The sequence below is a fragment of the Hippocampus guttulatus genome, chromosome 18 (genome assembly GCF_054856545.1).
Source record: "Hippocampus guttulatus isolate MCC_2025c chromosome 18, RoL_Hgut_1.0, whole genome shotgun sequence".
Lineage (NCBI taxonomy): Eukaryota > Metazoa > Chordata > Actinopteri > Syngnathiformes > Syngnathidae > Hippocampus > Hippocampus guttulatus.
In genome coordinates this window covers 676,832-702,453 of record NC_141278.1, presented here as the reverse complement: position 1 = coordinate 702,453, position 25,622 = coordinate 676,832, and the positions used below count along the sequence as shown (strand labels likewise).

General features: G+C 47.2%; 1 protein-coding gene and 2 long non-coding RNA genes across 4 annotated transcripts; 1 reads left to right on the top strand and 2 right to left on the bottom strand.

Moving 5' to 3' along the window:
• Positions 1 to 592: 592 nt before the first annotated feature.
• On the bottom strand, positions 593 to 8,548 carry LOC147190461 (uncharacterized). Its single transcript, XR_015103652.1, has 3 exons — positions 6,755 to 8,548; positions 1,694 to 1,782; positions 593 to 1,507 (listed from the first exon to the last, which is right to left on the bottom strand). It is a non-coding gene; the product is annotated as an uncharacterized LOC147190461 (long non-coding RNA).
• Positions 8,549 to 10,411: 1,863 nt separating this feature from the next.
• Positions 10,412 to 24,845, bottom strand: ptp4a2b (protein tyrosine phosphatase 4A2b). Of its 2 annotated transcripts, none has more exons than XM_086136242.1 (7): positions 24,679 to 24,845; positions 14,663 to 14,980; positions 14,270 to 14,378; positions 14,062 to 14,154; positions 13,859 to 13,989; positions 12,341 to 12,415; positions 10,412 to 11,641 (listed from the first exon to the last, which is right to left on the bottom strand). In XM_086136242.1, the coding sequence occupies exons 2-7, from the start codon at positions 14,665 to 14,667 to the stop codon at positions 11,530 to 11,532; spliced, it is 525 nt and encodes a 174-aa protein (XP_085992368.1). In that variant the 5' UTR covers positions 14,668 to 14,980; positions 24,679 to 24,845; the 3' UTR covers positions 10,412 to 11,529. The 2 variants fall into 2 exon arrangements, with proteins under 2 accessions (XP_085992368.1, XP_085992369.1); XM_086136243.1 differs by lacking the exon at positions 24,679 to 24,845 and adding an exon at positions 20,276 to 20,434.
• Positions 11,586 to 12,345, top strand: LOC147190460 (uncharacterized). The gene is made up of 3 exons (XR_015103653.1): positions 11,586 to 11,732; positions 11,819 to 11,947; positions 12,138 to 12,345. It is a non-coding gene; the product is annotated as an uncharacterized LOC147190460 (long non-coding RNA).
• Positions 24,846 to 25,622: the final 777 nt, after the last annotated feature.

Genomic DNA, 25,622 nt, shown 5'->3' with positions numbered 1-25,622 from the left:
CTTCACTGGGCGGGGTTTGAACCCACGCTGCCTGGACGGAAAGCCAGCGTGTATACCCCTACACCACCAGTGACTGTGATTTGCTCTGCACGATAGGCATATTTGACATGCACTCTGGAAGGTATGCAGGAAAAAGTAACTGGTATTTTTTTTTCTTACTTCACTGGGCGGGGTTTGAACCCGCGCTGCCTGGACGGAAAGCCAGCGTGTATACCCCTACACCACCAGTGACTGTGATTTGCTCTGCACGATAGGCATATTTGGCATGCACTTTGGAGTGTTTGCAGGAAAATGGTTTCTCGGCTAAAAACGCCTTACTATACATGGTTGTTTTTTTCGGCTCAAAATGCCTTACTATACATGGCCATTTGTTTGGTTAAAAACGCCTTACTGTACATGGTCGTTTTTTTCGGCTCAAAACGCTTTGCTAAAAGCGCCTTACTACACATGGTCGTTTTTTTCCGCTAAAAACGCCTTTCTGTACATGGTTGTTTTTTGCGGCTAAAAACGCCTTACTATGCATCACTGGTGTCAAACTTGTACATCCCAGCCTGCTCACTTGGGCCCCCTGGCCTAGCATTTTACTTGATAATAATAATAATACATTTTATTTGAAAGCACTTTTCATCACACTCAAAGACACTTTACAAGAGCTTAAAACACAGGATAAAAATGTGCACTTAAAACAAGCATACATAATTTACAAAAGCACATTTAGATGAACAAAAAGCAAAATGGGTAAAAGAGATTAAAAGGTGTTAAAAGCATTGCGGAACAGATGAGTTTTAAGAGATGATTTGAAGGATTGGAGGTCAGTACAGTTGCGGATGCGTTGTGGTAGAGCGTTCCAGAGGGTGGGGGCGGCGACGGAGAAGGCTCGGTCCCCCCAGGTTTTGAGCTTGGTCACGGGGATGGCGAGGAGGTTTGTGTTTGAGGAGCTAAGATTGCGGGAAGGAGTGTATTGGTAAAGGAGGTCGGAAAGATAGGAGGAGGCCTGATTGTGAAGGGGCTTCATAGGTGAGTAGGAGCAGTTTAAATTGAATACGCTGGGGAACGGGGAGCCAGTGGAGGTTTTTAAGGACGGGGGTGATGTGATCACGAGTGCCGGTGTGGGTGAGTAGGCGGGCGGTGGCATTCTGGATGTACTGTAGTTTATTGAGGAGTTTGGAGGTTGTACCGTAGAGAATGCCATTGCAGTCGTCAAGGCGTGATGTCCAGCATTTTGCACGCAGCTACGGTTGTTTCTGTAGGCATAAATACTGTGGAGTTGAGAAGCACTCAAAGATGACGCCACCGTGGTCTCATTCGGGGCAAGAATGTCTTTGTTGTCTGTAAAAGTTACAGAGGAAACCTGATGCTTGCTTTCAACGCCTTCTCGCTTTGCCACGGTATGACAAAGGGCATTTCATGATTCGGGCTTCTGAAACACGTCGCTTCACATGAATTCACTTCATCCCGGCTTGACTTGTGATGGCACGAGAGAGGCTGCCCGTCTCGTGGGGAAAGGCTGCAAGGAGAAAGGACAAGAACGCTACTTCAGAGGTGGCAAACATACTCAGGATCTGTGCTGATGGAAGGGTAGGGAAACAAATGCATTGACTTAAGAAGGCAAAAAATATACAGTGCAGTATATATTCTACAGTTGCGTCTTTTTTTTCCCCAAGATTCCGTGTTAGCTTTCGCATAACCTTACGTGTGCGCTTGTCTGAGTTTGTCACCGCGAGGTTCGGTCCAAGCGAGCCGGAGTCTGACTGAGGCAAAGTCCTCGAGTGGACAAGCAGCCTGGAGAGAGAGAGAGAGAGATTGCGATTCCGTCCAAGATGCCAGGCCTTGGCGGAGCCTTTGCGTCCTCCTTTTCACAAACGCGCGGCCGATGACAAAGCCCGAAGTGGCCTTCCTGGAATGCCCGAGATTTGCCAATCGACGAGCGCCGTCGGACCGCTAAGCGGAATTTAGCAACATACCGGTGTCAACACGAATGCCCGCAGGCATGTAATTCCTGATTTGCTTCGTGGCTCGCGTTTATTTTCAACTTTGTTTTGCGACGAAAATTGCCTCCGAGATGTTCGCGGCCCGCGCGTATGAGCGGCGGGCGAGGTGCTCTCTTGGCGAACGCACCTGAGAAGACACGGAATAGTACGGGGGTGCACGCGCATCAAGTTCCTCGTTTCCTCAACCTCTAGTTTCCGCGCAATTTCCTGCGCAGATGCTTCCATTACCTCCAACCAAGAGAACCCCTGGAACGCATCCTGACAGAGGCGTCTGTGCGGGACGCACTCCGAATACTAACTAGGGCTGTGATTATGTGCTTCGCGACAGAAACGGGCTTGAATTATACATGCGCGTCAAACCACACGGAGCTTTGCGGTAAGGAGGGGAAGACGGTGCCATTAGAGGTCAGCTTTGTAGTATCTCGGGTGTCCGCTCGAAGTTGAGGGGAATACAGTGATCCCTCGCTCGAACGCGGTTCACTTTCCGCGGCTTCGCTATTTCACCGATTTTTTTTAGTGCAGTTATTTTAATGCTTTAAACAGCGAATTGCGTTCTGCATCCTGATTGGCTGAGGCACTGACCGACGTGAACAGTCTCCGCACCTCGTCTCTGTACAGCTTGCCAAATTGACCTTTGCAGGTTTTTGGTCTTTGGCTTCATTGTACCAGTGGCGGATGCTGCTCTGTCAAGGAGGGGAAGCTCAATTTCGGCCGACTTCGTAAAATGTGTCCGTTTATTTACACGTGAATTCTACTCGCCGTTCCTTTTCAAAAAAATGAAAAGGTTGCCTTCACCATAAGATCGGGGGGGGGGGGGAATTACGATACACAAAAGAAACAGGTGGTAAACAGAGCACCGGGGGGGGGGGGGCAATACTCAAAAGGCATTTGGATCCATGTAATTAGATGCAAACACCTGATCTCGGCCTTAGAATAAAACATGAAAAGCATCTTTAGTGCCATTTTATCCGTGTTGCATCTGTCTAAGCAAGATAATGAGATCCGCTGCGGGAGCTGTGACAATTCTTCTGGAGCTACGCGAGGCTCAAATACGACGATAAAAATGAACAAGCAATAAAGTCATGTGCGGGGGTGAATAAATACTGGTTTCACCTAATGCTGAAACAACCATCGCGCAAGTGGAATCCAACCTCTTTTCAACCGAGCCCGTTTGCCACATCAACACTGCGGAGACTTGCTCGACTGCCAAAAACGGGACGGCTGCAAATGCCCATTCAAAACTTGAGGGGTCCGATGAAGTTCTCTCCTTTTATTTCACCCCAAAGATTTTTGCCACCCGCGCATGTTGTGCCAACGTGAAGTTGAAAGCAATTGTTTGAGAGCAATCCCAAAACAGCACTTTTGGACTTCACGTGTTCAAGTGCATTCCAATTCCAATTGGTGAACGCCCACGAGAGACTCTCCTGGTGTCCTCGGCATCGCCAAAGAAAATAGGATCACGCTCAATACCTGGGCTTGTTTGAGAGACCCTTTCTATGCTTTTTTGGTGCCGATGTTCGGATTAGCAACAGAGTCCAAAACGTATCTCTTTGACGTTCTTGCTTCTTAAAGCTATTTTTTTTTTTTTTTTAATCTGATGAAGTGTGAATTCATCAGCAGGCACCAGACAGGGCAAGGCGTCGACTTGAAGGACAGCCACGATTTGCGAAAATGTCTCCAATATTTGCTCTCAAGTCAAAGAACTCGGTATCTTGAAACTATCCTAAGTCAGGTCAAGTTGTGATATTTGAATTCAAATCCCCGTCAGGCCACGACATATATCACCATCTTGACTGCTAATTGAAAGTTCAGCTCAGCTAAAAATAAACGGCCCTCCACATCGTGCAGCTGCTGCGAACATCGCATTATCTCCCCATCTGTGCTGCGGGGCCCCGACGACGACGTTGTTGGGTTTTGGTTTTTTTTGGGACAGAGCAATTTGGGTGTCAATTTATTCTTTTCTGTAGCCTAATAGTGGCTTTTTCCACCAGCTGCAGCTCCCCTCAGAGTTAATGAATGTTATTTCTGCGCAGACAAATGCGTCAAGCCCTTGTTTTATAAACATGCGGCGAGGCAAAAGTGAGGCGAAAGTGGCAGTTTAACGCGGGAATTTAAACGCGGCGCTCGGCTCGACATTATTTATTTCTGCCGTTTTTCACGCCTCTCGCCGGTCTGCAACTGGCGCCGGCAAAAGGATGCACCCGTGCTTTCCTCCTTTTAGTGCGTCCTCGCGTTCTCCTTTAGATGCATTTTCAGAATGCGGAAACGGGAAGACTCAATGCCGTTCATGTCGGCAGAAAGCGGGTCGACTCTTGCTGCACGTGGCTGGGCATTAAATAGTTGGTTCTGCTAATGGCGGAAACGCTTAAAAACTGACCTGCGTGAGCCACAAGGCACTGCTGTGCTCCAAACCCAATCTGCGTGCACTTGTTCAGATGCGCTTTGCCCCAGTCTTCCCTCTAAAGAAACAAAAGTTGGATCCTAATTGCTTGGGGCACCCGTGCGACGCCGAGACTCGCTGGCAAATTTGTCATTTCCAAAGCTAATCGGGTACGCGCCGTCGTGGAGAACACGCTCAGCGCATCGCGGGCACCGACGAGGGCTCTGACTCACGCCAAGAGGCTTCATCAAAATTCCACGTGGAGGAAAAGCAATTCTAAACACATTCTCGGTCAGGTCATGATTCTGGCGAATCGTGATCTGAATTGACAAAGAAGGAGAAAGCTCAAAGTGCCAATTAGCACGGATGCTTGTTAAGACAGCCGCTTAACACGTTGCGTGTCAGCCCCGATTGGCCTTTGGCAGCAGCTTCGGGGCTATTGAGATGAATGCCGTGTGTTAAAAGAGGAACAATGCTTTGGGGCCTAAACAAGGCCCCCCTACTCATTGGTGCAATCCGACCAGGAGACGTGAGGCTCGGCTAAAGCACAAATCGCTCCGAAAAGGTCCACTAGCTCAATGCTAACACATAGCGTGAAACACCATCGACGGACTCGTGGATGTTCGCAAAGAGTAAATCGCCCTCCGTTGCAGGGGTGACGCTCCAGACCGCGCCCAAAAAAATGTAAATACCAATGACCTATTGAGAGCGGGCAAGAGCTATTCCTGTGTTTAGACAAATCGATGATCACACTCACAGATGAATGCAAGGAAAGCAGGACGTAAGCATTTGTAATTCAATCATCTTCAGCAAAACCTCGGATGAACTTTCCCGTTTTCACTCTCCTTTCAAGTGTCGCCATCAAGTGGCCAACTGTGGAATTACACCCAAAATAAATGGGAGACACCGTGTAATAGTTGACGTTACGGCGGCAACACAACACAACTCACAGGCTCCGAAATGCACTTGATGATTCCCTTTTGGATGTTTAGCTTCTCAAAAACATTCAACGTTGCATAAACAGCAAAATGTTCAACCAAACCATGAACTCTAACATACTGTGAACAACAAAAGTTGGGGAGTTATTAATGACTGATCATTTTCACTGGGCAAGTAGATTTAAGTTGACATCTTGTCACTGGACAATTTCAATTTGTAAGTTACGGTCGCAATGTATTTCCCTTTTCAATTTGATTTTGTTTAAAGGCGGGGGTGGCAAGTAGGAGAGGGGACGGGAATTGGAGGTGAGTGGGAGATACGGGAGGTTAGAGGGCAACCCCGCATGAAGCAAAAACGGGAAGCCGGGAAGCGGCAGCTGGAGTTGGAAGATGAAAGCATCGCCGATAAGCAAACGGGTAAAGATGCATCAAGATGGCGAGGAGGTGGGAGAAAAGTGTAGGGATGTCCACGGAGATAAGCCAGAGGGGATTCGTCACGGAGGACAAACTAGTCCAGGGAGATACGGTGAGAAAGAGGGAGCGAGGTGGCGCGACGCCACATGGGAGGATGACACTTGTTTTTTTTCCTCTCGCTGCAGAGAGAAGAAGAAAGACGTGAGAGAGGTCAGACAGGCCCGCTGATTGACTGGCAGCAAGTCTGCCTGTCATTCAGCATCCGCTCACACTCCAGACGCTAGCTTAGGTTGCCCGGGGGCCCCGCCGCGCGCTCACTCAAGAACACGAGCTTCTGACATTCAAAATGTCTCCGTCATATCAGGAAGAATAAGGAAGTTGTTTTCATTCATCATTTGCTAGTTGTGCCTTTTTATATGATTGAGTTTATTTACAATGTTGTTTTGATGGCTTCAAAGTCAAGCCGGCGCTAGCTAGCTCATCAACAACTTCACACATGGATCTTTTTTGGGTTGGTTGCTTTTTTTTTTTTTTTTTAAATGCAGTTTCATTTGTAACTTCATCGTTCATTACTTAGTTCGTTAATTCATTTGAAACACTAATTTGAAAACCTAGCCCTTGTATGAAACCAAATTAGAAGGCTTAGCCCTCAGTTAAAAACCCAAAATAGCTGCAGTCCCGGTTTTGTTTTGTTCAGTTTCTAAAAACCCAACGTCTCAATCAAGGTCCTTTGCCTATTTACATGGCTTCTTTACGTGGCGTCGTCAGCTTGAAAAAGTAACATTATTAAGCACCGTACGGCGTCAAGTGAAGGAGTCATCAGAAAAACACCTGAAGTACACATTGTTGGAAATCTTCAGTACGCTCGACATAGTATTTGTAATGCATAGCTCTCCACTAATTGCCATTCGTTAGCAAGGCACCCGTTGCCGAGTGAACTTCAGATGCGTTCGCCCGGGACGTTCTAGGAATAAGGCACGCGCAAGTTCAACAAGCCCCAGATTTCCTCTAAATATGTGATTATTAATTACCACGCAGTAGAATCCAAACATCCGCGACGCAGTGGCAAGGTGCATCTCGGCAGACTGGTGGCATCCAAGATGCTGCCAGACACAATCCATCACCTGGAGATGAGGGCAAGGCCGCTTGGTGGCTTTCTACTGACCTCCGCCGGTGACTTGATGTATTGAGAGGTTACTTCAAAGGTACTTTACCGCCATCTGGTGGTGGGACAGAAAAAGTGCTTGTATTGGACATTTCCCTGAAGAGGGGAAATTCAATTCGCACTCGAGTCAACTCGGTGTCTATCGGTCGATATTTTTGAACATTCATTAAGGTTGAGGTTTTATCTAATGTTTAAAAATGGCAAATCATTCTTGATTTTTTTTCTATTTTCCTATATTCAAGCACTGCGTTAATGTTTAAACTGTGCATAATGATCCAGTAGTTAACGTGAGTTCATTGTTTTTTCTATCCAGTACAATACATTTATGAAGCCCTGTTCAATTGTATTTTTTTTTCTTTAGGAACACTATCGTCGCGTTCACAAACATTAAGGACACTTGACCTATATATTGAGTAGTTATTGTCAAGATTATTATAGTGGACGCAAACTATATTTTCTTTCATCCACACCCAAAAAAAAAAAAAACTCAATTTAAATAGAAATAAAAACTATGATGAAGAATATAGAACTTATATTGACATTGAGACTGCTCATTAATTTTTACCGTGACTAACAATATCATATATACAATTGAATTGAATATACATTTCATTTTAACAAATTCCTTTTAGATGTTGAAATGCGTAAATGCTGCAAAGCCCCCATCCGGGGATGGCACGCAGCATTGGAGCCCGTGGTGAATCATTTGGCACGAGACAATGGTTAAGAACAGACTAATTCATGTGCGTCTTTTACATATATTCATTTCCATATCAAATATTCATGACAATAAGATTATTTGTTTTTCAAATGAGCGCAAGCGCCAGCAAACATTTCGGGCACGCCTCATAAGAGAAACACAGCCACGAGCCAACATGCATTTTTCAAGTCCCTGATGGCGACACACGAGTTTTTGTGGCCTCCCTTAAGCTTGGCACAAGGCGCCTTCCTCCTGCTTCCTGCTTGGTCCTCATCAGTTTTATCGTGTCCAGTCAAAACAACGGAAGGAGCCAATTTCACTTCAATGTCTGAAAATTCCTATTTACTACAAAGGAGCTATCCTTGTTCCTCCATCTATGCCTGTGATGTCGAGTGACAGGCGGAAGAATTCAATGCGCTTCCACTCGATGGCTGGCGATAAGTGTTGTGCCCAGCTTTATGTGGTATGAAACGAATGACGCCCAGTTAAATCAATTTCCACCATCAAGGTGGCCTATAATTAGAACGCAATTAAAAAATAATAATCGTTTTTCAATTGGGGAAGCCAAATTAAGCTAAACTCGCATGCTTGCTTGCACAAACTCATGTTAAATTGGGAGTCCCAAATAAAGTTCGGACGGTCCACTGCTCTTCTGGACATTGTTTTTCTTACTTTGCTTTAGTTACTTAGTAAGTTACTTGCTTAATTATTCAGTCACAATAAGAGTGATTTCGTTACAGTTAGTGACATTTTCAGAGTGCCTTTGTTTATTATACTGCAAATAGTTGTTGCTAAATTGGAGTCGGCGCTCACCTGTCAACATGAAAATGGGCTCTGACTAAACCAATAATCTATTCTATAGACTTTTCCTGACGTTTTTGCTTTCTAAGAGAAGCCTGGAGGTCTGGCTGCCATTTGAAATGGTGCGTAATTCTTCCCCACCCTGAGGCAGCATTTTGGTCAAAAAGGTCAACCTTTTGTTTCGTCAGAGCAGAACACAAAGTGATGGCAATTAGGAGCAGTTTAAAACAGCGGTCAGTGTAAGCCCAAAACTTCAGAATTCTGCTAGTATGGAAAGGAAGGGGGGGGGGGGGGGGGGGGGGAGAGTCAGCTTGAACTGCTGAACTGTAGCCTTTGGCTAATGTTGTCATTTAAAATCTGAAATGGGAATTTTCTTGAATTATCAGTCGTTTCTCAACCACAACTAAGAATAGTCTTTCTAAAAGCGCGCGTTCAGTCACATGGAAGGACACTCGAATGGACGGCGATGGAAATGTTTACTGGCAACAGGAAGCCCTCGGGGGACTCCAATCCATTCAGATGCACGGTGCCGCCACTCGCTCGCATCCCTCAACATATGACTTGCAACACATCCAAAAAGCCTTCGGGCAATTTCTTGTTTGCTTTCACGGTGAAGATTTGGGAGTCGACTGTGTGGTGCCTGTTATCAATCTTGAAAAGTTTCCAGAAGCTGCGACATTGTACTCACCGCCAGTAACCGTTGCGAGGTGCCAACGTGAGCAATGTTCATCTTACAGCGTCGGCGGCGTCGGATAATCACGCGGCGCTCCATAAAGCCGTCCCTCTGGCCTCACAATGGCAAATGTCACCAAAGATCACGACAAATGCAGTGAATGACACATCCCCAAACTTCTGAGGAAAGGCAGATACATCATTAGCAGCACGTGAGGAATGAATGGGGCATGAGTTGACGTAATCTCCCTCCAAGAACTACAAAACAGGACACATCTTTAGGTTTAGGAAGGGACAGAGCCAACTCTTTCTACTCAAGAAATTGAGGTCTTTTGGGGTTCAGGGGTCACTCCTTAAGACATTCTATAACTCAGTGGAGGCTTCGGCCATCCATTATGGCATTGTCTGCTGGTCAGGCAGCATCTCGGCCCGGGACAGAAAGAGACTGGAGTGACTGGTCAGGAGGGCCAGTTCTGTCCTGGGCTGCTCCCTGGACACTCTGGAGGAGGTGGGCAACGGGGGGATGCTAGCTAAGCTAAAAGCTATGATGGACAGTCCCTCCCACCCCCTCCAGCACGCCCCTGACAGCACTGGGCAGCTCCTACAGCCAGAGACGTGTTACAAAGTTTTAAAAAATAAAGTATTGCTTTCTTAACCCCTGACACAGACGGGATAAGAAAGCAATACTTGAGTTTTTTGGGTTGACACCAATTCTCCCTTTTAGTGATTCGTCATGGCCGCTTCTGGGCAGCAGAGGGAGCCGTTTGGGTGGCTCCCACCGCTTAGCATGAACTCAGATGATCAAATGTGCATTATTGTACTCGAGCTGGGTGTCATTTCGCAGCACCACGTAGTCCTCTTCTTTGCACGTGGTGCTGACTCACCCTCCGCCGTGGAAAAGGACACGCGCACTGCTTCCGGCCGTTCCAGATAAGCGAGGCTCATGCGAGAATGGCTTGAAATCCGTTTTGCTCGGAGGGCCTCCTGTTATCGCACTTGCTTTTAGCCCGGATTTGCGGAAGAAGAAACACGAGCACGGAACCTGGAAAACGTCCACACCCCAAGTTGAAAACGGGGGCGCCGCAGCAGCCCGCGTCAAAGATCTGCGTGGCCCCTTTCAAACGCTATTCTCAAATATATTGATAAATGATCTGATTAGGCCCCCACCGCCCTCCCCCATTCAGCCACGGGAGAGAAGATCATTCTGAAGGCGCGCCTGGGCGAAAAACTGATTACCGAGGTCAATGACTCACATTGGCTGTCATGTGATCGCTCACCGGCCTACTTTGCGAACCCAACCTTCAGCAAACACTTTTCAAAGCATTGTGACGCTCAATGAAGAGACGAGAGTGCCTTTTTTTTCCATTTATTTTATCTTTAAAGAACCAATACGAACTGGGGATGTTTTCAAAATGGGGACAACAATTACAAAAAAAAAAGTACAACTGACCATTCATATCTGCTTTGCCTTTCAGATGAGGGGGGGGGAAGAATTTCAGGTTGTGTGCGCGCCATGTAGTATGGGTTAACAACCCCCAGTAGTATGGGTTAACCCCCATACTACATGGGGGTTAAGGGGGGTCCTATTGTTAACGGTGAAAAAGAAATGTACCTTGAGGTTGCCGAGTTTCGTCCCATGATGCTGAGTGTGCGCGTGTGCAGGGTGTCACGGCCGTTCGATGCGCTTTACTGAGGTGGACAGACTATTGCACTCCGAGAAAAATAAAATAAAATAAAGAAATGGCTCTCAAAAGGAAGAACCAATAAACGATTGGAAATCAGTGTCCTTGCCCCTATCAAACTTGCAACTCCCACACATAAATATCGCAGACAGATTCAAACTATGAACCTTTAAAATGAAAGCGACGTGAAACAAGTGAAGGAAAAGGGGAACATGTGACTGCATTTTCAGGTGTCCCCAGTGAGAGTGAACAAACAAGAAAAACATCCCCAAATACCAAAATGGACAGTCACCAAAGGCTGAACAATTGTTTAAGACACATTAACCTATTCCAATCATAAACCTCAATGTTTGCAGAAATAAAAATCAGGATATTTCATATTGCATCCTTTTCATCACCACTGTCTGTGTGTGAAAAAAAAAAAATTAAAAATCACAAAATGGAAGTACAATATCCCACGATTGTAGCTGAATGAGGGGGAGGAGGAAGGGGAAGCAAAAGTATATGTATATATAGATAGATTTTTTTTCCAACGGAACAATGGGATGGGCGACAGCTGCAAACAATAGTGGGCCGTGGTTGACAGTAGAAGCGGGAGGTGAACCCGTCTGTGTGCTTTGACCTTCCATCCATCGGTTCAGCTGGTGTACCCCCACCATGGGCGACTCGCTTGTTCTCTGTTCAATTAAGCATGACTCATCACAACGACTGATAGCGCTCTCCTGGTTGATTTTCACCCTCCCCCATCCCGCTCGAGGTGCATAGGCAGGTGCTGGTGGGCCGGCTTTACTGCACGCAGCAGCTGTGGCCGTTGGGATCCTTGAAGCGCAGACGCATTTTCGGTCGGTATTTCTCGAGGTAAAGAAGCTGTTTGGAGTTGAAGGCCCCGCGTCTCTTCCTACGGAAGAACACGGCGAGAAAGTTTGTGACGTTTACTTGGGAAATGTCGCCGACGGGTTTTGCTGACTCCATGACGGAATGCGCCGAAGGTGCGCCGAAACTGTCGCGGTAGCCGTTTACGCGTGTCCTGGGGGGGGTCACCGATCTCACAAAGACCATTTTGGCTCAAATCCAGATCGTCTCACCTGCTGGTCGTCAATCGCTACTCTTGTCACGGCAAACCAGCAAAAGTAATCCTCAATCGTCTATTTTTTTTCATCGCTGCACACGGTCGGATTGATAGAGCATGATGTGCGTATACGCGGTAAGCCGTTGTACGGGTTTTTTGTTGCTTTGTAAGGGGAATCGTAATCATTTCTAAGGGCAGCTATTAGCCGAGGTTGACAGGTATATGCTGTCATGAAATCGCTTCAGTGTTCCTAAAATCTTTCATGAAATCTTTTCATTTTGTTTGTCTTTGTTTTCTATCTGTAACCGCGACGTATACTGGCCAGGCAGAACAACTAAGTGCTCTTCCACAAGATGGCAGAAGATAAACCATGAGCTGAAATCGCGAGGAAACGGAGACCAGATGACGACGAGGGCCATTTCGCTACATACACCTTGGCATTTTTCCCCTCATGGCTTTGACGCCTTTTTCTTTACACACCAGTTGAGTCGGTTTTCTTCTCAAGCAAAATAAAGAGACTTGACTTACTGCCTTATGAACTGCACCGCGTCCTCATACTTCATCCCACTCTCAATGAGAGCCAAGGCCACCAAGACCGGAGCGCTGAGAGGTCGGTCCAAGCCGGCGCGCAGGGTGAGGGGAGACGGCGCGGGAATCCGAGAAGGAGGAGGAGAGGAGAAGAGAAGATTAAATGCCACAGTTCACATGGTTCATCGGTGCGACGGCGGGGAGGAGGAGGGGTGTTTAAACCTGGGAAACGGGCCTGGGAAATCAACAGGGGCGCGCGCAGGTTCGCGTTGCCCCGCGGGGACACCGAGTTCATGCTGCACACACGCTACAATACGACAGTGTGCTGTGTTCTCACCAGAAAGAGAACGGGGAAGAACAATAAATATAGAAAAAGGAGGGGTTGGGCGGGGGGGGGGGGTGAATCATGAAAAACCTTCACGACCCATCGACAGGTCAAACGGCAACGCTGGCAGGGCATTTCATCTGCAAGTTTCACAGACGCAACGAAGCAAGAATGCCAGTTATACAAGATCCAGAACGCAAAACGCTGGAGGCCAAACAAACAGATCTGATTGGCTACATGCGCCTTTGTGGTCAGGAGACTGTTGTTGTTGCCGTTTTTTTCACTAACTTGCCCACATCATGTGCTTCTGTCTACTTTGTTTTCAAACGTGTTATTTTCTTTTTTGAGAGTTTGTTTTTAACTGAGCGCAGCTTGTGTGAAAATCCTCTGACACGCTGGACGCGGACTGAGGCAGCGAATGAGTGAATTCGCCACTTCCGACTGCGTGACCAGCCAACCGATCGATCACATGCGTACGGGGGCTTGACTTTCAGCCTCAATTGAGAAGCTCGAGCTCGATAAACTCGGCTAAACTGAGCAGCCCATGGCCTGTTCGACGAGCAGAAGAAGCGCGCGCACACAACGGGACGTTTCTAACTTGATGTATTCGTCTTGGAAGTTGCACGTCGTTAGCGAGAGCTAGCATATCGTTCAATTCGTTCTGCCGTTCGTCGAGCCCGCCGCCCGCGCAGCTCGTCACGCTAATGTCGAGGTCAACGCAAATATGCTAAAAATAACTTCAGTATGTTGAACGTTGTTGTAGCAACCGTTGAGTTTGAAAGGGATGGCCGTTGCCATATTAATACGCATCGCTGCCTGGAGCGTAAGCTTCAAATCTCCAAATGAAAGCAAACGCGGTGCCTGACACAAAACTCAGGTCTGCTCAGGTCAACCTGAATGCGCCGCAGTGGAACTTGACGGGGTTTTCCAGCCACAATCCAGGGCTTGCTCGGGTTTTTGGACTCGTCTTCCGAGTCCAAATTCCAATGATAAAAACAGTTGCACGATCGTGCCCTCGCAAGTGGGCAAGAGGAACCACGGTTGGAGATGTACTTTCGGTCAGGCATAGGACTGTCCGAACAATCAAAGTCATAAATACAAAATGACTGTGTCATTTTACACAACAGAGTTATTTTGGAATGCTGGGATGGATTCATGGTGTGGGACTGCTTTCCTCTTAGCTGTGGACTCACCGACCAAGCCCTGCGACACAATGCACGGCAATGCAGCAGCCGGGTTCCTCTCGAAATTTGGTGTTGAGCAGCTTGAGCCAGTCGTCCACGATGTGGGTTGGGGGAGGGGCGCCGTCGTCAAAGGGCCAGTCCTTCAGGCAGAAACGACAACAAAGATATTCTAATCTGAAGAAACACTAATCGGGGTCTTTGTGGTCACTCACCAAAACCTGAATGCCTTCCTTCTCCACGGGAGCCTTGTCATAGGTGGCTTCACATACTCTCACCAGCGTGTTCACGGCAAACTTTTTTAGGTCCTGGCGGGTATAAAAAAAACAAATAAAAAACGGAGCACGCAGATATAGATGCCAGACCCTCATAAAGATAAAAAGATGCATTTCAGTAGACGGAAGCGACGCAGACATACAGTACCTCGGTGAACTTGTTGAGGGTGGCATTGGTGGGATTGTGGGTGATGAGGAACCTCATGCACTCGTACGTTATCTCGACTGCGGCGGGGCGGTTCATGTTGGCGAGACGGCTTGAGGGGGGGGAAAAAACAATTACAATACAAAACAAAAAGTAACTTTTTTGGCTCAGAAGTCAGAAAAGAGAGAATTGTGTCAATGGCTGAATAAATAAGGGAAGGACAACAAGGAGATGATGGCTCAACTAATGAGGGTGATGCGCAGACAGGACGGGGGACGAAAACAAGTCCAACACTCAACACCACTCCATGGTGTAAAAAAAAAAACAACAACAAAAGATACAAAGCCAAAACGTAATAAGAAAAAAGATGGAGAGACTATCCGAGAGTCACTTTACCCCATTCAGGAGAGCTGTTTGTGATTGGCTGTTCAAAGAGAAAGCGGCAAGTAAAGAGTTGTCGTATTAGCAGACAGCCGGGCCGAGGACTACGCGTGCGCTATCCAGAAGGGCTTTTTAATTTGGGATTTTTTTATTTTTTTTAACTATGCCAAAGTGAGCGCCTCCGAGGACAATGGCCAATCAAGGGGGCTTCTGGGTAGCGTAGTCTTTCAGGGGGCAGCCGATTCACTTCTCCACAGTGGTGATGTGCTGTGCCTGGCAAAATTCCCCGCTCACACACGCCATATAGGTACGGCCCAAGTGAACACAGAAAGCCTGCGAAGAGAGCAAGGGGACAAAAATTAGGGATTGGGCGACCACATTTACTTTCATTTTTCAGATATGACACAAAGAATGAACATGAGCGCAGACTGTGAGAGAAACCACCACGACTAACTCCTCTTCATTTCTAAGTCGGCTATAAGCGGATGACACCTTTTCATTCGAGCACCGTCTAACGTAAGGGCACGCGTGCGACCTTCTATGAAGCGCCGAACGGCGCCAAGTCCTTGACGGCCTAAACCCGGCCGCCACAAACTGGTTGGAGCCGTCTCGGAGCCAGCGCCATGCGGGAAGGGGGGCGGGGTGGAGAGGAGCGCCAAGGAACAGTGCATGACGGCCTTTAAGTGGCTCTTGCGGGAAGCGCAGGGGAGGGAAGCTTGGACTTTAGCACGGTGTCGCAGGCTGCAAGTCACGAGGCGGGGATTACGAGGGTGGGCCGAGCCGTTCCGCGCTTAAGAGCCTTCAAATTGTCACTCAAAACTTCAAACGTACTCGATATTGAACGCAATGCGAGCGCCCCGTCGAACTTCCCTGAAAGCTTTATTCCGACGCCGCTGTGATTGGAGGATGCTGTGAAAACGGACATCGGATGCACGGTGGCATGACTAAGAAATGCAACGCATCCCGAGTGAGCTTCCCGGCAGAGAAGTGGGTCAACTGTAGGCAGTGTCGAGCCCGCTGTCACTGTGCTGCCGGCAAGGCATGCAAATGACCCAAAAAAAAAAAAAAAAGTGCTACCTCACTCTCCAGTCACGCTGCCTGCGGACGCCAACGCTCGTTAAACAACAAGCAAATATTTACAAGTCTGTCGTTGAATGATTGTAATTAGCATTTCATTTTAAAGAAACGACTGTAGATGTACTTGCAGAGGTGCACGCATTAAGAAAATTAAGCTACAAAAAGAAAACGTAGACCAAAGAAATGAAGTCAATCACAGCTCAGGGCTAAAAGTCAACTCAGTGGCAGGTACAGATCAAATAAATGGCCGTGAAACGCTCGCTCCGATATAGTCTAGCTATACGGACGATATAAATAAAACTGGGAGAAAGGTCAGCTGAGAAAGGCTGCAGCCCAGCAAAAGGTCCCTTGGGGGAACTTCCCTTGGCGCTCACCACATGCTTTACTGTTCAGGGAACAGCCTACAATTTCTGTATGTGTGTGTGAGAGCGAGTCAAAGGGTGTGTGTGTGGGGGGGGGGGGGGGGTATCAGATTTGCAGAGGGTTTCCCAAATCAGCTGGCCTCTGACAAAAATCAACAGTGACTGGAGAGAAAGAAGAAAGCCAGCGGGAGTGAAAAGAGCAATTGTGAGAGAGCCAAAGGAGGCTACGCTCGATGCCGATAAGGGAGTGTGTGTGTGTGTGGGGGGGGGGGGGGGGGGCTGCTATCTCGAGGCAGAAAATCACAAGCACCTAAACCAGAGGTGGGCAAACTACGGCCCGCGGGCCGAATCCGGCCCATTGGGCTTTTTAATCCGGCCCGCCGAAGGTTGGTCCACAATTAAGGTTCGATGTGAATGATTGCATTCATTTCAATTGGACTTGTAATGACAGGCATTTCACCGCCAGGTGGCGCATTGACTTGAAGTTGCAGAACACGGGGAGGTGGGGGGGTCTTTTCGACCACCTAGGACCTCTGTATCGCTCTACTTCTACTGGTCTGATCACAACCCATCTGCAGCAATGCACAGGCTAAAATAGGTCATCAACAACACTGTTGTCATTTTAAAAAAGTATATTAATGCAGTACTTTCATGCTTTTGTTCTGTTGATGTTTGATATGGACGGTCAACAAATGCAGTTTTTTTTTAATATACCATAGCTCGTGCTGACCTGGCCCTTCTGTCAAATTTTAAAAGTCAATGCGGCCCCTGAGCCAAAAAGTTTGCCCACCCCTGACCTAAACAGTGTCACAACAGAAGGAGAAGCGGGCCAGGGGTGTCCTGCAACCGCAAAGCCTTTGATTCGGTTTAAGTCACGTGAGAATATGGACAATAGTCCTTCAACTCATGCAGCCGCTCTTCCACTGCCATTGTGTGTCGTATACTTAAGCCTCGCCAGCTCAAAAACGTACATCGTCTTGAGTGGATTGGAAGAAAAGACGCGAGTGTCTCGACGAGAAATGTTTATTAGGTAGGGATACGGTGACGAGTGCGTCACGTCTGGGTCCGCCCCACTTTGTCCGCCTGGCCCGTCTCGTGGTCTGAGGGTTGCGCCAGGGTCTGGCTCCCGTTTTGTCTGGATCCAGACTGGGCAAGACCAGACTGCGCAACATTCACGCAGCTGAGTGGGAGCTGAGTCAACAGGGGCGAACGGGGGGGTGTCATCAGTGGCGGCTTGGACAAGCGGGACGTACGGAGGAGGGGGGGGGGGGGGAGTGAGGAAGCTGTGTTCGTCTCGGGGTCAGAGCGGCACCGTGTGCGCCGCCAAGATAAAGATGCCCTACATACCGTAGACACCTGCTTGATAGGCACGGTCGCCACTTTGTACTACGAGAGAGTGACGATGAAATAATTTCCACATGGCACATTTCCATTTTGCCGGCGGGCAAACTGGAATGAAATGGCAGAAAAAGAGCGACTGGTATTGTGGGGTACAAAATACAATTTAGTGACTAGCGCACATAAGCATCTCAGAATAGTAGTTTGGATTTCCCCCCCCCCCCCCTAGTTTCTCCCATCCCGCGGGCACTGCGACGCCAACATATGGAGGAGTAAGACACCCCGAAACGACGACGACATCAACTTCGGACTCATCTCACCATCCAAACGATTGTCCGCCCGAGACGGTGAAGAACCGCGGTGGCCTTCTTTTAGCCATATCACAACAACGCTTGGAACTGAGCCGCTGGTTGTGACAGTTATGAAAGTAAATCTCCCCTGCCATTTCATCTTCGACCTGTAGGCGGAGCACACTCGATTCAGATGTTTGACTTGGTCGAAACCCGACCGAAGGCGCGGTTAAAATATTCAGGGTCACTGAGCCACGTTTGCATTCCAGCACGAAATAAGAGAAGCGTAAACAAAGAGATCGGGGTTGAAGGCGAGGATCACACCTGCTCGGTGTCCTCCCTGGCCGAGCGCTGACGAACGTCAGGGCTGCTGTTGCCCGTCGGCCCGGGCAGATCTCACGCGCAGAGCACCAACAAAAGCAATTCACGTGGGCGAGAAAGCGCAAAATATCATCTTGTACACTCAGTGAACGGCGACATTCATTTGAAAACTTTGCCAAAACAAATGCAACATTTTTAAATAGCCCAACATGATCATCTCATTTTCACAATCGTTCAAAGAGATGTTGGTGCGCCAACGCTCTCCGACAGGCTCTTGTGTTCCGCCGCCACCGCACCAATTTATCTGAAAGCAAACGTGAGAGCCGCTAACGACGGACACGAAACGCCTCCGAGTGACAGATTACAGTGTCACGTCAGGGAAACGAAGGACAAGTTGAGGCATAACACTCCGTGGCGATGGAAAGTTGTGTGCGCACAAAGTTAACCCAAGTTGTACTTGACAGCGACACAACTGCATTTGGAGCACGGCGTCTTAATGACTGACAGATGACAGAACCGCTGCGTCCCTGAACCTTTTTAGAGGTACCCAACCTAATCGAGTGACAATCGCAACGACGTTTTAGAACTGGAAGTCACACGTCAAATCCAAAATGAAATAAGAGGGTAACGTTGTTTAACTCGGTCCAACAGAAGCTTGGGAAAGTGTGACAAAAGTGCATCTTCGAAATACAATGCGATGTGGGACACTCGGGGAACGACTATTTTGAAAACAGTGTCAAAGGGCGCAACATACGCTTGCCCTGCTTTCTTTTGAGTCCTTTAAAACCACAGCAAAGACTCCAAAGGAAACGGCTATTGTCGGATGGCACCGCAGCGTGCTCCTATCGCATCGGTTCCATTGTATAATCTGCCCGACGGCAGGTTAATGCAAACTCTCCTCTGTCTTTCCTTGAAATCATTCTGGTTTTCAAGTCTGTTAAAATGTGTCTGCAAGGAGCGAGGCGAGTTAATACACAGCCGTCGCCAGCTCTACGAAGAGACAAACATCCCCGTGCGCGTGCACTCTCTGACGTAAAACCCACCCGTCAAACTCCTTGGAGGTCTCTTGGGGGGGGGGGGGGGGGGGGGGGGGGGCTCAACTACTTTTGAAAGCATTATTTTTCACCTGCCCGGTGTTAATTTACCAAAGAATGTCACAATCTTTTGGGGATGTCAGGTTCCATAGCTTAGGGAGTCAAGCACGTTATTTCTCAGACAAAACGCAACGGCAGAGTCAGAGATCGGACTTTGACGCGAGTGACTCCGAGCCAGCGAGAGAGCGCAAACGAGGATATAAAAGGTTACTTCGGAGCACAATGCTTGCTCTTAACACAGCATGCAGAAGTAGCACCTGCTTGCTTTTGAAACGATTCATCGAATAACTCAGACAATGTGGAGAAGGAAGTCGAAAGCAACAGATCAATTTCATACTTGACTAAAAGCTCGTTCAGCTCAGTCCAACAAAAACCGCCCCAAAACACAAAATTGCGCTGGTTCAGAGGATGTGCAAAAGCGGGGGGATGTTCTTTCGCTCACATTGTTGCTCAAGGGTTGCTTAGCACCACTGTGACACCCCCCCCCCTCACCCCACCCTTTTATTTTTTACATTTAAAGACCAACTTGGCCTTCTGACAGCCACACGGGGAGAAGCCTGTTCCTACACCAACAATAATCTCAGTGGCGGTAACAAATGTGCCTGTAGGGAATGTAGGTATCCCCTGTGAAGGGCTCAAAACAAGCACGGCGCTTTCGAAACATTCACACTGCCAAACTTTTACGAATTGTGGCTCATGGCAAAATGTAGACATGAATGTCTTGAATTTGCAACTTCGACAAGCGCCCTCATTTTACAAAGTCATAAAAAAAAAATTTTTAAAAGGGCTCTGCGTGCGCTGGTATCAAAGCCATGATCTTAACTTTATGGCCACTCCTCACAACTGGAGGCCGTGATAATAAGCTCCTTCAGGATTTAAAAAACACGAACAACAGCGTGGAGTCAAACAGTGACTTGGCAACCAGAAAATACAACTGCTTCTTGTGCAATTCTCAGCTGCAGTTGCTTGAAATCCTGGAAAAGTAAAGGCCATCGGCGACATCCATTTGTTCACCGCTGCGGCTTTAATTGCATTCTCTAATGTTTGGGCATGGAAAGGCCTTTTCACCTGCTGCGGCGGCGGCTCCAGATATTTTGAAGTGGGGAGCAGAAGCGCTCATAAGATCACGTAGCGGGTTTTTCCTACCTGTTGCTTAAGCGTCAGCCGGTAACGGTGTAGCGAGCGGCATCAAGGTGAGCCGTCAGTATGTCTGACACCGCCCGTGCCAGCGAGCCGGTCCCTTTACCCTCTCGCGGCGCTGTGGCAACAACCGCAAACGAACATTGTGCTAACGCGTGCGTGATTCATTAACCAATACGAAGCACACAAGGTGGCCGTGGCGCCGCATAATTCTCTGTGGCCTCCCGCTTTACCGCCTTCAAATGACAACTAAAGTTGCACCTTCATATCGTACTGTTCCGCAACGGACAAGTATCAAATGGCTTTCAGAGCCAGGCTTGTGACATTTGATCCAACAGGGTCTCTGATTTCTCAACGGCCCCACGTGCTGACTTCTATATTTTGACCTGTGGCCCGATGGCAACATTGTGCACTTCTCCTTCTATTATTTTGTTAGTCTAACTAGAGAACTTCATTGAAAAAAAGGTAGCGGCTTACAGTGCGGAAAGTACAGCAAACCATTGGCCAAACGGGACACACGGGTAATGGGAATTTGTCTTCCAGCAAGGTATCCCGTCAATGGGGGCTTTCCGCTCTGCTTGCCGAGATTTTGGCCTGTGCACTGACAATTGGAAAGCTGCTAGATCACATGTACAATTAAAGTTCTGTCTGATAGCTTGGCAAACAGCAAGTTGAAGTAGCCTTTTCATTTCTTTTTGTTGCTATCCAATCAAAAGTATACTTTTTTTTCAATCACAATCACAAAATCTAATTGAACAAAATGGAGACAAATATATTTTGTTGAACAGCAACGATATCAACCAACTACATGCATATGAACCACGCGTGGTGAAATAGGTCAAAATCAACTACCGCACTCTTTGTTTAGTGCAACACTCTTTTGCATTTTCTTTATATTCATGTATTCATTGAAGAACTTCCTCGGCAGCCCTCTTTTGCCAAAACTGGAGCTTCGAGGTTCGACACGTTTACAACCTGCCATCGTGGGGGATTTAGAGATTGGGAAACAATGTCAGATTGTTTGAGACTGTTCTTGAAACTGAAACGCTATCATCTCTGCTGTCTGTGCCACTGTGAGAGTCGCGCACGCGCACGTGCGCACCTGGCTCCTGTGATATCCGCAGGTGGTTACAGTGCAACGAACCATTCCGTTAAGTCATTTAGTTACAGGGGTGACGAATGATAGGCCTGTACTTCTTGGATGGCTAAACTGTTACGGCCTAAGCTGATCACGCGGCCTTAGGTTTCATTCGGCAAATAGAACAAGAGCGGCTGTGCTTCGGGACGGTTACGCACACGCACCCGCACGCACACACTTCCAACCGACAAAGCAAAAGTAAGGTTCATGTCATAGCCAGCAACGCTGTACTCCACATAACTTTCTCACACTTTTGACACCAAGGACCGAAAAACTTAAATTGCCTCTAAATAAAAGACTAGGGTGGCGCGAGTGTCCGCAGTAAGATTCGCCGTTGTGGAAAAATGATCCCGTTAAGGTTCGAGGCAGAGATTCCAAAAATGATGAACTGACCAGGGGGACTCCATTGGAAGGTCATACATTGAAAACTGAGAGGCATGGGAATGCGCTCGGCCTTTCGTGTCACAGCTGCTCGAGTCAACTTCCTCTCCGAGTACATTTCCTCCTTTCACCTCGGCCCGCATGGCTAAATGCCGGAGTCTTTTATGCCTGCCATTTTACAGTAGTGCTAAAACACACCTAGTGCGCAGCACATTGCGACTTGAAAGGCCGGGTCGCTCTCTGGTTTGAAACACTATGTTCAAGGCAGCTAGAGACTTAATTCACATTAGTGCGATACAACATCAATGACGACGTCTAATGTGTTCCAGTTCAAACCCCGATGAAAATTTCTTGAAAGCCCACGTACAGGCGTTATAATATTCCGACAGCATTCCCCGAATTTATAGTTGACAATCGTCCCCTCAAAAACTTTGCGGCGAGTACGTTTTTTTTTTCAAATCCGCAAGCGCATCTTTAATATGATACTTTTTACTATGCTTCTGCCAAATTTGATAGGAATTGGTCGATTTGCAGATGGCCTTGATGTTACTCTGACCAGCCATAAATAAAATAAATAAAGTGTATCAACTATAAGATAAGAAAAGATAAGAAAAACCTTTATTAGTCTCGCAATGGAGAAATTCCCAATTCACAGCAGCAAAGTTATGAAAGGAAGAAGTAGAACAACAAAATATAGGAGCTGCTGGAAAGGCAGCCACTCTCGCGGCGCCATTTTGAAGTCAAAAATAACACAACACAACACAAAGGGCACAGACAGTCGTGCAATCTTCACCACTTTTCTGCATACATTTTGTTATCTGAAGCATATAGATGAAAGAGGAGAGGATCAAAGTGTCCTTTCACCAGTGGATCAGAGACGTCATGCTGAAAATGTGCACACGTCTGCTACAAGCTAAGTTTTGAAAGCAAACACGAAGCTGTAGCGTCCATTGACGAAAAAGAGATGAGTTCACTTCTCCTGTCCCACGTAATCCACTTCAAACTCCAAGCCGCGACTCCCAGTTCCAAATCCGCATCGGCGCTCCGCGCTAACGCTCCTTTCTTCTCATCGTCGGCTCCTCAAGACTTACATCTATCCAGCCGCAGACCGTTCAACAGCACCGATCTCTCCGCTGAACAAAGCGGGGCTGTGAAAAATGCTGCCCATTACAGGCGCAAGACACAAGCGCCCCGGACTGTCCAGCAACGACAGTCAAATGGCGCAGACATTCCTCCCAGTCAAAAACAGTGCTGGTATACCCACGCTGCCGAGAAGGCGCAACCACCGTGCACAGAGTCTCCTCCTTGATGAATGTCGTGGCCAAAAAACGCTGAAAAAAGTCCACATCAGGTCCACGCGACGTAAACAACACAAAGTGACAAAACTAACACAAAAACAACAACAACAACAAAAAAAAGCAAGGCTCATGAGAGCACTTGCCGATGGCTGCCTACTCGGGCGCCATCTTGACTTCCTAATGACTTTCTAAATGCCTAATTGTGCTTTTAAAATGTATTATTATTGCTTGCAAAGCATTTTAACAACATGTTTGAAAGCCAAATCAAACCACACATCACCCGATGGCCATCTGCAAATTCTGTTTGGCTTGTGACCATTGTTTCGTAAATATGGACCCTTGGCTTTGTATAACTAGTTTGTTTATCATGAGCATATGTTGTTTGTTTCTGTGTTCAACAAGTTGTCCAATGGTACAAATTAAATGTTTGAAAATACGATTAAGAAATAAATAAAAGTGATCAGCTACTAAAAACAAAAAAGTCATGCCTCAAATGTCGCCCCCCTATTGTCTTTGCTTTCAGATTTAGCCAGTATAATGACATTTTTCACTCGTTTTAAAGAGGAATATCATTGGAATCGCGCTTAAAATATGTGTCGGACTATGCTGGTCTCATGGAACTCATCTTTGGAATTTTACACATTCCACTCCTACTAGATTGACTGCAGATATTGTACCAAAAACGATAAAGATGCGTTGTTGTTGGTGGTCTGCAGTTACCCAAATCGATTATGTCCATTATTGACATGTAAGCATGGCACAATGTTAAATATGCCACGAAATAGGTCAGCCGTGCCCCGGGTCAAGATTTGCCACAAAGGGCGGAAGGTACTTAGCTCGTTCGCCGGCTACACCTTTTGCCCATGCCCTAAATGGCAAAACCACGCACAAAACACTCACCTGTACACACACTATCGAATATGTGAACACCGAAACATGAACGTCGAGCACTTGATCAGATCAAACCCTGAACGTTGCGAAGAAAGGCTAGTTTTTTTTACACCTCGAAGCTAATGGCTAGCGTTATCTTCATCGCTTGTCGACTCAAATAAATGGAACCGACAGCCTTGATTCTGTTGAAACAATTGCAGCGTGATATGAGCGTGTCAGATTTGCTTTCAGCTGAAAACAAAGCCCCTGAGGATAATGTTAACGCCTGTTAGTCGTGACCGTAAAAGTGCCCTCTTCTTAACTCCCCCCCCCCCCAACCCTCGGTGCTGATAGCAAGCAATGTAGCATCGCTAGCTAGTAGCCTAGCTCCACACGCGACACTTTTTCGCGTTACTCGAGAATTACCACGGCGGTTGTGCGATTACACGCTCTCCTTGGCATCATTTCGCCTTAAGTATCTCACTGGGAGTAAAACCCAAGGGCACGTCGACACGACAGTATCAAATAACCGCCGCTAAAGGCTACATGCTAAGGTTAACGTGGCTGCATGGTGTTGCACACTCTTTGAACTTACTTAAGCTAACTGCTGCTATTGCTAATCCCCGTGGAAGTCGATATGTAGTGCGGCTCAAAAGTACAACGGCGCTAACGTGCGCTAAGAGGCCACTTTTCTTTCCCGTTGGGCTAATTGGCATACTTACAAAGCGCAGGATGAACATTGAAATCCAGTGACTAGCCCGGAGAAAGAGGAGCGACTGCGGAAAGCGCTGTCAAGTTGTCTTTTTGTTCCCCTTCAATGTGGCAGCTTCGTCTGTTGTTCAGGGAGGAACCTTGCTTGGTGGTTACTTTCATGGCGATCGGAAATGTTGGCGTATCAGGAACCGGCGAGAGAAATCCAATCACTTCTCCAATTATTTTCCTCTGTGAAATGCCTCTTCGGACCTTATAGTTGCAAATCTGTCGTATACATATATATTTGGTTTGATTCTTCACGAAGCGATAAGTTCCTGATTAAATAATACGTGTGTGTGGAATGTGAAACAAGAGAATATCCCGGACAATCAAGTCTTCAAACACGTATGCTTTTGTATAATGCTGTTTATAAAAGTACAAGGATGCTTGTGTAAAGCCAAGTCGAGCCGTTTTCGCGCATTTTCTGTTTCGGATGCCCGCGTTTACGAAGACCTCAAACGTAGCACGAGAATTCTGACGTCAGTGTGACGTAAAAAGAATCCGGCTCCATGATGACAGTTCCAGAAAGCTCACATTATCTTCGTGCTTGTGGCTTGTTTTGAGTCATCGGACGACAGCCCACGTACATATACAGTAATGCTAAAAACGGCCAGGCGCTCCCTGAAAATAGTGCTCATTTACACACGACTGATGTGACTTTTCAGGTACAGCGCGCGAATCTAATCGTAACTACAAAATAGTTTAAACGAGAATCAACCAAGAAAATAAAATTTCTTAAATAATACGGAGCTGAAATCCCGCTGATTCAATGTTATGATAAAACTTTTCCGTTGTCCAACTGTTTGCAGTTTAAACCCGTAGGCGTGACGTCACCTATGATGAACACGCATTCCAAGAAACGAACTGGACTTCCTTTCGCATGATCTCGGCTGTTTCTCCGCCATACGACTTT

What these genes read in the sequence shown, in the direction of transcription:
- ptp4a2b (XM_086136242.1), bottom strand. An exon ending in AGGAAGGCATTCAGGTTTTG is followed by an intron (nt 13,990 to 14,061) that starts GTGAGTGACCAC and finishes TTCTGCCTGAAG; the next exon opens with GACTGGCCCTTTGACGACGG. An exon ending in GCGGTGCAGTTCATAAGGCA is followed by an intron (nt 11,642 to 12,340) that starts GTAAGTCAAGTC and finishes GTTCTTCCGTAG; the next exon opens with GAAGAGACGCGGGGCCTTCA.